Below are 12,096 nucleotides of genomic sequence, written 5' to 3' on the forward strand. Positions count from 1 at the left end.
AAAAATGAGATATAAACAATCATTGTATAAAAATATTTATCTATGAATTTCATACACATTATTTATAAAATACTCAACAATTTCTATTCTGTACATAATGACCTTTATAATATTATATTTCAAGCAACAAATAAACTTAACTTTCAGAAAACAAAGATACATTCAATTGATCAAATAATCATTTTTCTAAATTATTTACAATAAATAATGATTAGTATGCTAATAAAAGAATATGCAAAGGTTATATAATCACACTCAATAAAAATTCAATACAATTTGAATAAGCTTCTAGTTGTATATAATATATACATTACACCTAATTATCAAGAAATATGAAAATATATTTCAGGAAAGCTCTAAATAGTCTGGTAAATTCATATGCACGACCTTAAAGCATAATTTTCAGAGTAACAGAAAGTGAATAATTATCTAGAATTGAGTTAATCACGAATATATTTTGATAATATTTGAGCGATATCAGGAGAAATGGACTTTAACCAAATATCCTTTTCATTTATTCTAAAAGGAACCATACGATATCAAGCTACAAAGCAATTTAAGACAAAAAAACACTAATTACAAAAAATTACATGCACAGTTAAGTGCACTCATCAGATTAGATTCAATTGTGAATTTGGCAACCATTTTTTTGTATGACTAGTCGACAACAATAAATACTATGTACATCTAAATAATTTGAGAAAAACAAAAATAAAAATGTTATCAATACTATAGCTGCGATTTCGTTTCATGAAATGAAAAAATTTTGTAAATAGCTACTAATAAAAATTTCTAGATCTGTATCCAACTCAATAAGCAACATTTGGAATAAAAATTACATAAGCATTCCAAACAGGACTTGAATTTTAATCATGGAAACTATCTTATATTTCGTCCTAGTACAAAATAGTCTATCAAAATTTTGACTAATCTTCAAACACCACTTCAGAAAACAATTTATTTATCAAATCTATTCTATTAATTTTTCTTTGTAGAGGAAATTCTTCATAAAGTTATAATCTACTTTTGAAATGATTCGAATAATTTCCCTCTGATGCATATTCGTAACGTAGAAAACTTAAACCTCACATAAACGTATTCAAATTTTTTTCCTCAGAAAGTTTTAATAATTTTTAATCTTGTCAAATTTGATACCTATAGTAAGATTGAGCTAAATTTCTTGAGGTTGGTGCTCTAATTGTTCACAGTAACTGAATGAAAAGTTCTGAATGGATGAACACTTTCTCTGAAATAATTCTGCTAACGAGAAACTTTGAAAGCACAATGAATGATGAATTAATGTAAGTACTCTTATGAAAATTGGATTACATTAATAAATTAAAATAAAACAGGTACTTATTTAAAGAAAATTGGTAGTGTATAAAGAAAAAGTACACTTTAAATAATAGGAATACGTGAGATTCCATTGAATATTTTCAAGATCGTCTGTTTATTCATCACTTAGCAGTTTTAATTTTTGCACAGAACAATATCTACTCTCAATTATCCATATTTCATGTATTTAGACACTAAAGAGTATATTGCTTCTTTGAAAATTTGCATTGTACTGATACTTATTACTGTTATTATTCAAACCTTTCGAAGTAACATTACCATTAGGAATATATCCATTAGAAGATATGTTAGTCAATTTTCTATAATCAATATTACCATTTGATCTATAGGATGGTAATATTGTACTTTTTCTTTCTGCTTGTCTTGCATCATATTTGGCCTAAAAAATTCAAACAAATAATGCAATTGAAAATTTTAAGTATGAAATATCACAGCTAATGGGATGTCAACTTACCTTATTGTAGAATAAAACTCCTACAATGGCCATCATCATGCCAAATACATTGGTAAAGCTCACTGGATTCCCTAATACAAAAAGTGATGCAGCTATAACAAATATTCTCTTACTTGCATTGGCCACAGCATAAGTCAGTGGAGTTACTAGAGATAGGACACTAAAAGCAATTATATTTTGCAACCAGTTTAGTGTTCCATCAGCTAACAATAGGCCAAGTATTCTATAATCGTGATATGTCTGGAAAAACATTGAAAACATGTTCATTATGCTGTGAATGCAAATGAATATATTACTTACTACTGTCTTATCCCCCAAAAGGGTAAAAAAGTCGCAGTATAACCATACTGGCAGGAACATACAAAGAGCGAGTCTACCTAGTATATGCAATAATCTCAAATGGTGAACACCAGTATCGTGTAACACTTTCTTAGAAAATATATTTTGCAATGAAAACCCTAAGGTTGCTATGAGTGCACTTATTAACCCCATCATGTCAAAACTAACTTCAGTCAATGTCGCAATAGCAACACCTGGAACAGAAATAGATGGAAATAAGAATGAAATTTGTTATATTCGAAAAATCTATTACCTGTTATAATTGGAACTAAACTTAAGTACACCTGACAAGTTTGAGATTCTCCTAAAATTATCCTTGAAAGGAGTACAGTAAAAAGAGGCATTGTGGCTTTTACTGAAAAAAGATTTGAATCCAAACAAAGTTATTTTGCAACAATAACTGCGTTACCTGTATGGGCATAAGAAACAGGAACTTTCCATATGCTAACATGAGAAAATACTGAGGAAGTAAACTTGCCAAAAGCAAGAGGAACTATTAACTTGAAGTAATAGTTCCAAGACATATCTGCATACTTTCTCACACCCAATATATTGAAAAAGGGCTCACTGAAGACTGTTATGGATAACAACTGCACCATCGTCATCGTCATAGGGTATGGAAAATCATTTAATAGCATTTTCCCAATAACATTATTGGATGAACTAACGATGTACCACGAAAAACAGAGGCCTAAAATGATCAAAACTTCCCTAGAGTGCCTAGCATCAGCCATTTTTAACAGCTGTGCTGGATGTTGTGGCTGTTTTCACTTTCTAGGACAGAATTTCGAATGTTTTGAATGTTTCAGAACAGCCTTCAGCGAAATTCCATCCTTTCGCATGTTTGACATGTAATCTGACGTACGTCATGTGTACGTGTCAAATAATAACCTAAAAAAAATTGACAGAACATAAAACAAATCTCTCCTCTTCTTGAACTTGGCCATCAAAATATAAAAGGCGCCATCAAAAATATTCATAAAGTTGATTGTGAATTGTGTTTATTTTTTGAAAAACTTAAAGGACATATATGGTAAGCACCTTCAATAATCTTACATTAACAGTCCCTATAAGAAGTTCTGTAATAGAAATGTGGTGCTAGTTCTAATAACCATTCATCTTGGATAGCCGTAATGTCTTTCATATAAAGTTTTTTAGTATGTAGAACTTCGCAAAAAATCACCCACTGTGGTTGAGTGATAGTGTATAAAGCACTATCTGGATTTATATACAGATCAATATCACCCCTTATTGTTTTATATACACCAGAATGATGCAAATATGCAGCATTTGGAAACAAACCACTCACTAAACATCGCTGTATCAAGGTTGTGCAACCAGATGCAGAAATTATAGGGATACCATAATTATTCAAAACTTTCTCCAAACGTTTACGAATTTCCAGAACACGTTTCATACTCTTATAACTGATGAAGTTTTTGTGACAGAACTCACTCGACATTTCACTCTGGATGAAACCATTGTATACGTTTAAATATGTCATCAAATCTCCTTCTTCGACTTCAAATAATCGTCTCCTAATTCTCGCTTTGATGATTGAAGTTCCTGTAGATGGTTTGGTGAAAATTGTTTCGACTTGTAGTATAGAAATTATAGTTAAAATCTCTTCTGAACAACCGAATTCTCCAGAATTCAATAATATTTTTGAATACATTGGATCCAAGGCAAATTCTGCCATGCTAAATCCTAGTGGTTTGGTTAATTCACCATTTATGTCAATTGCATCTAGAGCATATAAGATTTCCAAAGCACTCCTTAAGTTTTTGACTGGGGGTGGGTTTGGAAATTTGAAATTTAATATATTCTTTATACCTAGCGCTTTCAAATGTAATATAACAGATGTTAAACTAGTTCTTACAATTTCTGGTGGGGTGCTATCAGGAAGCTTATTGAAGTATTCTTCTTTGTATAACCTGTACACTTTACCAGATCTCATCCTCCCTGCTCGACCAGCTCTTTGATTTGCAGAAGCCTTACTAATTGGTAGTATGATCAAACTGTCTGTATGAGTATCAATGTTGTACCATCGCAATTTTACAAATCCACAATCGATAATGTGAACAATTCCAGGGATTGTTACAGATGTCTCAGCAATGTTAGTTGCCACAACAATTTTTCTGTAGCCTTCAGGAGGTGGTTTAAAAACTTTCAATTGATCATGGTATGGTAAGGTTCCATGCATTGGGCAAACAATTATTTTGTTCTTCTTCTTTTCCTCCTCAATATTGTTTGCATGCTCCGAAAGTAATTTTGAAGCTCTATCAACTTCTTCAACACCTGTTAAGAAGATCAATATGTCTCCAGATTCCTTAGAAGCATTTATCTTGATTGCAGTATCGACACTGGATTGGATATAACATGGAACAGGTTCTGCTAAATAATATATGTCTACTGGATATTGCCTACCCTGAACAGATAGTATAGTAGAAGTCTCTTTTTGATTTGGATTTCCAAAGTTGAAAAAATCTTTCAAATACTTGGCATCTAAAGTGGCAGAAGCAACTATCAATCGTAAGTCATTCCTTTTCTTCAGTATTTTCTTGAAGAGTCCCATTAGAATATCTGTATAAAGAGTACGCTCATGAACTTCATCCAACATAATTGCTGAATAACTCTTTAATAATGGATCTGTCATTAATTCTCTCACTAGAATTCCTTCAGTCATATACTTTATTTTTGGTTTGTTATAACAAGCATCAAATCTGACGGCATATCCTACCATATCGCTCTGTACAAGTGAACCAGTTTCATCTGCAACTCTGTTCGCCAGAGATATAGCAGCAACTCGCCTAGGTTCACATATTCCTATTTGACCGGGCCATTCTGCTTCAACCATGTATTGTGGAATTTGGGTACTCTTTCCGCAGCCCGTCTCTCCGACCAGAATAAGAGTCTGATACTTTTCTAGCAAATATAAGATGTGATTTCTATTCTCGAAGATCGGCAACCTCTTCCTTTGGGTTTCAATCGACTGGGAAACGAATCTGTTGTATACGAAATTCGTTGCTTCTACGGTTGTCGACTCGTCCTTGTCCAGGTAGCTAGTTGATTCAGATGGTTTCATAAACCTTGGTTTGAAGTCACCCATGATGTTGGCGAATGTGTACACAGTCAAAAATATCACATTATTTTTATTTGATAATTGGACATTGAAATCTTTTCTAACCTCAACAAACAAAAACAATGACAAAAGCATAGACGTAAATTTTATAGATCTATGGTCGGAAGTGACATTTCGCCGGTATCAGAAAATGTAACGACTAGGACTAGCGCTTTAATTGATATATTGTATATATATGCTTTTTGAATATTTCGAGGTCGTTCATGTTTATTTTTCATGAAATTTTTTGCATATTCTCTGCGCCTGGCAACTACGATAGGCAATCAATCATACAAAGCTTGTATTATGGCCTAGTATGATGTGTTGCCTATATCGATATTTTCACGGCGCTCTTCTAATAAAACATTGAAGTCAATATTGTTCTTTATTCAATTTCCGTGGCTCATTCGTTCAGAATAAATAATTTTTCAATATAAAGCTCTGCCATACAGCAGAAAAATTATTAGTGTTGCTCTTTCTCAAGACTTCACCAACGCCTGACAAATGGGAGCGGCAACTACACATACAACGCTAGTATGAGGTACTAGTATGATGTGTTGCCTATACTAGTATTTTCACGGCGCTTTGAACGTTGCCTTCAATATAATATATCTAAGTAAAATTATGTAGAATTATTTTTGTCGAATATTTAAAGTATCTAATATCGTTGTTGTTGGACATTGTAGCCCAATATAACCTACCTATTTCCTAAATGGAAATGGCAGATGGCTGTTTACCGTATGTAAATCCATTAACAAAATCAAATAGACTTTGAATAGGTGGGGTGCTGTAAAGTTGATTCAAGGTGTAAACTATATTGATATGGGTAGGTAGGTACGTTATACCTACCTACCAATATGTTTGAATTCTGATATCAAGATATAATGATGCGTATGCGAGCTGTAATTCGAAGCTTTTCTTTTAAACATGAAAGAATTCCTTCTGTGTATAATAATTGATAGGTTGCTTCGAATTTCCCGCTACAATAATGGGGCGAGTTGAAAAAAACAGTGAAACTTACATTCCTGAAAAGATGGCCATTAATTGGATTAAAAATTATCAAAGGGATGGTAAACTAACTCAATTTTCATTTTCGGAACATGAAGTAGTGATTCGTGATTCAAAGAAAGAATAACGTTTAGTAAGAGTTGATACTCTTTGGTTTAGTCAAAGAAATTCAACCTTCAAAATGACATAGAAAGCAGTGAGTGCATGAATTATCTAATACTCAATGGTCCGTAACACCATTAGGAAGCCGAGACTAGACGAGGGTTTTCGATATACTCGAAGGAAAAGTAACCTTGTTCTAGGTTCTAGGAAAATCTGTATAGGCCCCAGATTTGCAATATTTCAAGCCTACACAGGTACATTTTTCCGGTACTGACCCATAAATAAAAAAGATCCATCGCTAGAAACTATTCTATGTTTTTCGAAATGACAATTTCAAAGTGATCGTGACAAAATCAAATCCCTATCGAAAATGATAGTACGAAATGAAAAATCTCCAGTTGCGATCTTCCACATGAACAATTTCCGTTGAAATCGAACAATTGCGAACGGTATAAACCCCGAACATGGACAAAACGATCGGGAATGAAACAGACCATCGACTCCATCCCTAAAACCGTCGATGCACCGTGACGCCGAGCCCCCAGGGGTGGAGATCGCATCCAGCATGCCCGCATCCTACGGTAACATCGCCATCGAGATCCTGTTGGCCCTCTGCCTTTTCGTGATCCTATTCGTCGGCATCATGGACGTCGCCTACATCCTACTGGAACTGGTGTCCTTGCTCCTGTTCATCTTCGTGACCCTGTACTTCCTCTTCATCGACTTCTCGATCACGGTCCTCATATTGGCCTTTATGGGGTTGAGCCTCTTCGTGTATTTCTGTTTTTTGCTGATTGCGGTTGGCGTGAATTCGTTTGTGTCCCTTATTGCACCGATAGTGAGGTGAGGCGGTCGTCGATATGAAGATTTTTGTCGTTTAAAGTGTTTATGTCGACTGGAGGAAATAAAAACATGATATCTGCAGCATTTTGGCTATTATTTCCTATGATGAACCTTTGACTTCGAGCATGGTTGAAAATACACGGCTCGAAAATTGAAATGAATAATTTGCGTATCTACATATATACAGGATGTCCCAAAACTAGTTAATCAAACGTCACACCACGATAGAGTAGATCAAATACTATATCGAATGACATTAGTTGAGCGAAAATGTACCGATTGTGAAAAAACCTAACCTAAAGTTGCCGATTTTCGAACTTTTTTTTCAATCACAAGGCCAATTTGTGATTAAGGATAGCGTTTTTCTCCCATATTATCACCCCTATAGAGGGAGTTTATTCTGAGTAATAAAAATCATGTAGAAAAAACAATTGTTTTAATTTACATTTACTTAGGTTATCGATTAACTACTTGAAATGATTTCAATTAGGGGAGATAAAAAAATAATCTTAGTTCAATATAATTTAAAATCAATATCCTTTCTCACAAACTGGCCTGCAATTAAGAAAAATAGTTCGAAAATCGGCAACTTCAGGTATTTTAATAGAATTCTGATTGTTTTGGAAACGTTACATTTTCGTTGAACTAATGTTGGTGTCATTTGATAATATTTGCATGGTCTACTCTATCGTGGTGTGACGTTTGATTCACTAGTTTTGGGACACCCTGTATAATAATATGCAGGGCGAGCATTTAACTCGTACAAATATTTCAACAGTAGATTCTTGAAGTCAAAAGAAACACTATTTTCCTATACCATTTTTTCCGATTTGGCCCTGATAAAAAGATATTGCCATTTTAAGTTTTTATAATAATAATAATAATAAAAATTACCTTCAGAATAATTAGCTTAATTTGTGATACTTCACATCTGTGGATCTTAAACAGAATTGAGTTCAGCCAAAATTCCCAATTTTTTAACGTTAAATTGCTCAAAAACGGCGCATTATACGAGAAAATATAAGGAATAATTTAATTTTACAAAACGTTCAAATATTCATTAGATACCGTCCAACTTAGTTTCAAGAGTTGGGTTCTTTGAATTTTTGGTATTTTTATGGTACGTAATGGGCATAATTAGAAAACTGGAAGGCGTAGGTGATATCTTGTGTTCCAAAAAGATTCATCAAATAAATGAAGAATTATATTACGAAATTCATTTCATTTGATGGAACCGTTTGTGAAATAGAAATAAAAATAATTTTTTTCATGGTTTTTCAAAACAGCCTGTATCTTTCAAACCGTGCCGATTCGGAAAAAATGGTATGAGAAAAAAATGTTTCTTTTGACCTCAAGAATCTACTGTTAGAATATTTGAACGAGTCAAAGACTCACCCTGTATAGGGTGGGCAAAATTCGTTGTCTACTGAGGGGATCTCGAGAACTATGTCAGCTAGAAGAAAACGGATGACACATTCTCGAGCTCATTTTCAGAGAAACAAAGAATGGTGAAAACCGTTTTTGACTTATTAGCAAAAAATGGAATTTTGATGATTTCGACAAGTTTTTCATAACTTTTAGTTAGAGATCTGAAACTTGAACCTTCTACAGACCTTTTTTTACGTAGAATCTAACTAACGAGCACCAAATATTTTGCCATTTTCAAACCATTTTTTTAAATGCAAACTTTCATTGAATTTTTTTATTTTTGAATTGAAAAAAAAGGTTCTGTCAGTAGCATCTACGTAAAAAAGTGACTAAGATCTGTACCTTCAAACATAAAAAAGTTATGAGAACTTTTTGAAATCGTCAAAATCCCAATTTTTTTCATAACTCAAAATCTAGAAATGATCGGCCGGTTCTGTTTTCGAATTTCGATTAGTCATGATTAAAGAGCTCGAGAATGTGTCATCCGTTTTCTTCCAGCTGCTATAGTTCTCGAGATCTCCTCAGTGGACAACGAATTTTGCCCACCCTGCACAGGGTGACAATTTGAAAGCCTGCCAGTCCAATTACATATGTCACGACAAGGATGATTTAAGAGTGTTTCTTTCGACCTCAAGAATCTACTGTTAAAATATCTGTACGAGTCAGAGACTCACCCTGTAGAGTTCTGATACACTTTAAACCAAAAATTGCGCAATTTCAAGCCACAACAAACCGCCTGCGGTCATCCCCAGCGACAACAACAGTCTCGGGCACAAAACACACAACTTCTTCGAGAAACCCTGCCCAGACAGCTTGGCGAAAGCTGTGTTGGATCACCTGGGCCCCGCTGCCCCAGAGAATCGCAACCTCCCGTACAAATGCATTTCCGACAGTCCAAATCTCATAAGACCGCCTCTAAATTCAAAATCCATCCAACGTTCACGGTTTAATCCCGGGTGGTCATGATGTAAATGAAGTTGACGAGGCGTGTTCTCGGGGAGGATTAGAGAAATCTTTCGGCAATTCTTTTCATCCTGTACTCCCCGGGTTGCAGTGCGCACCACGTAGACCGCATCTAACGCGGTGCACAAACACCACTATAAGGGGGCCCCTCACGTGTAAAACGGCCTTGTCCCACATCCACGCACAGCCCTGGGCTTCGGGAGATCTTATTCTTTGTGAGATCGATGAATTACCATAGCTCAAAATCGTTTTCAGAGTTATATTGAAGAAAATAAAGTAGTAACAAGAAGAAAATGGGATAAATTTAAAATGGGTGATTCAAAACGAAGGAGCTACTTTATTTCATCAGTTTACCTGATCCTGAAGGGTTGAAACACCCTGTATAATGTAATATTTGTGATGACTATCGATTCGGTTCAAGGAAAATGGAAAATTTTGACTAGAACATCATTCGTTTGGGTGTATTCGAAAAACTACGTTTTTCGTTGATCTGCTCAATAAGTTACATGTAACGTACTAATTTCCTAACGAAAAGTCGATTAGTTTTGAAGGCAAGTAATTACTTTTCGTCCGCAGACACTTTTCGTCCGCAAACACTTTTAGTCCGGCTGTTCGTCACTAAGCAATACGAGGATATACTGAAAAATTCTTAGCCTACTATAGAACCAAACAAAAATTCAATGTCAAAATATTTTATTGCTCAACATATTCTCCTCTTAATTGAATACATTTATTACTGCGAACCTGTAACGTCTCTAGACCTTTCAAAAAATGTTTCTTCTTGCTCTGCAAACCAGACCACCACAGCTTTTATAACCCCCTCGTTGGAAGAAAATTTACGACCTTTTAAACTTTTTTCAGTTTAGGAAAGAGATGATAGTCGGATGGAGCCAAATCTGGTGAATAAGAGGGGTGTTCTAGTAATTCAAACCCTAAATCACGAATATTTTGCATGGCAACATGAGATTTGTGTGCAGGGGCGTTGTCCTGCAGAAACAAATCACCTTTGGATAGCTTTCCGGGACTTCTCTCTTTAATTTTTTTCTGTAGAGTGGTCAGTAATTTCGAATAGTAATCTCCGGTTATTGTTCTACCCTTATCCAAAAAAATCACTCATGATTACTCCATGGCAATCTCAAAAAACTGAAGGAAGAACTTTTCCAGCAGATTTTTGGTCGCGAAACTTCTTAGGTCTTGGAGAACCAGAGTGTCGCCATTCCATCGATTGTTGCTTTGTTTCTGGATCGTAGAAATGTACCCAAGTCTCATCCATAGTAACAATTCGGTTTAAGAAGTCTACATCGTTTTCAAATCGAGCACAGATCGAACGAGATGCTTCTACCCTTGCACGCTTTTGGTCAACATTCAAACATTTGGGGATCCATTTTACAGCAATTTTTCTCATGTCCAAATTGACGTGAACTATATGATGAACGCGTTAGTATGAAATATTCAGTGCTTCAGATAATAATAATAATAATAATAAATTTATTTGATCCATTAAGACACTAGATACACAGTGTATAGGACATGTCAGGCTAAAAACTTAAGAAACTAAGGAGTCGTACAAATATTCAGCTATAGAGTAAAAACCTTTTTTTACAAGAAGGTTCTTAATAACATTCTTGAACAGTTTAGAATTTAATTTTTTCACAGAGGCTGGTAGATGATTGTACAATTTCATGCTTCTATATGAAGGACTGCATTCAAATCTGTGAGTTCTATGCTTCAGAAATGAAAACGTCTTAGAGTTCCTCGTCTCATACTTATGATGATCTGACAATTTTAACCATTTATTTTCATTTTCTTTAGCATAGAGCCAACATTTAAAAATATATATACAGGGCAACGTCAAAATTTTGTTCTCAACAAAAACTGTCCTACAAGAGTTCAGTGGATGGAGGTGGAATATGGAACGAATAATACGCTTTTGTGCTATGAACACTCTGGAAATATCAGAGCAACTTCCCCATAGCAAGATGTTATAAGATAAGTGGCTATATACAAGGCTATAATATACATTCAAAAGACAGTCCAAAGGCAAAACATTTTTGATTCTGTTGATCGCAAAGAAAGAGCTGTTCAGTTTCTTACATAGTACGTCGATGTGGGCCGTCCACCTCAAATTTTTATCTACATAGAGACCAAGAAACTTAGTTGTCTCAGATGTCAAGATTGAGTTATCCCCGCAATTTATTCTAAAGGTTGTTAATTCATTATTCTTCAAACAAAAGTTAATGCATACCGTTTTTTCTACATTAACTATTAGGCGGTTTGAGAGACACCAGTTCACAAATTCACGAACAACACGTTCACATAGCCTCAGAAGTTCTTCGAAACTGTTGGCAGAAAGAACCACGGAAGTATCATCGGCAAATATAGTTAGCAATAAGCAGGCTAAGTACTCGGGCAAATCATTTATAAAAAGCAAAAACAGAAGTGGTCCCAACACAGAACCCTGCGGGACTCCAAGGCTAATGTG

The 12,096-nt window shown here is 34.7% G+C and overlaps 2 protein-coding genes and 1 long non-coding RNA gene across 4 annotated transcripts in view; 1 reads left to right on the top strand and 2 right to left on the bottom strand.

The window, feature by feature from the left end:
* Positions 1–19: 19 nt before the first annotated feature.
* On the bottom strand, positions 20–3,038 carry LOC123314529 (solute carrier family 35 member E1 homolog). 2 transcript variants are annotated; one of them, XM_044899868.1, is made up of 5 exons: positions 2,559–3,038; positions 2,403–2,504; positions 2,111–2,343; positions 1,811–2,050; positions 20–1,735 (listed from the first exon to the last, which is right to left on the bottom strand). In XM_044899868.1, the coding sequence occupies exons 1-5, from the start codon at positions 2,881–2,883 to the stop codon at positions 1,523–1,525; spliced, it is 1,113 nt and encodes a 370-aa protein (XP_044755803.1). In that variant the 5' UTR covers positions 2,884–3,038; the 3' UTR covers positions 20–1,522. The 2 variants fall into 2 exon arrangements, with proteins under 2 accessions (XP_044755803.1, XP_044755802.1); XM_044899867.1 differs by having other exon boundaries at positions 1,811–2,343.
* Positions 3,039–3,087: 49 nt separating this feature from the next.
* LOC123314536 overlaps positions 3,088–12,096 on the top strand; it is a 65,360-nt gene continuing 56,351 nt past the window's right edge. The window contains exon 1 of the long non-coding RNA XR_006537831.1: positions 3,088–3,182. This is a non-coding gene — a long non-coding RNA (uncharacterized LOC123314536). The remainder of the gene's footprint in view (positions 3,183–12,096) is intronic.
* Positions 3,134–5,356, bottom strand: LOC123314527 (probable ATP-dependent RNA helicase DHX35). The gene has a single exon (XM_044899865.1). The coding sequence runs from the start codon at positions 5,256–5,258 to the stop codon at positions 3,207–3,209; it is 2,052 nt and encodes a 683-aa protein (XP_044755800.1). The 5' UTR covers positions 5,259–5,356; the 3' UTR covers positions 3,134–3,206.

Source organism: Coccinella septempunctata, chromosome 5, assembly GCF_907165205.1.
Source record: "Coccinella septempunctata chromosome 5, icCocSept1.1, whole genome shotgun sequence".
Classification (NCBI taxonomy): domain Eukaryota; kingdom Metazoa; phylum Arthropoda; class Insecta; order Coleoptera; family Coccinellidae; genus Coccinella; species Coccinella septempunctata.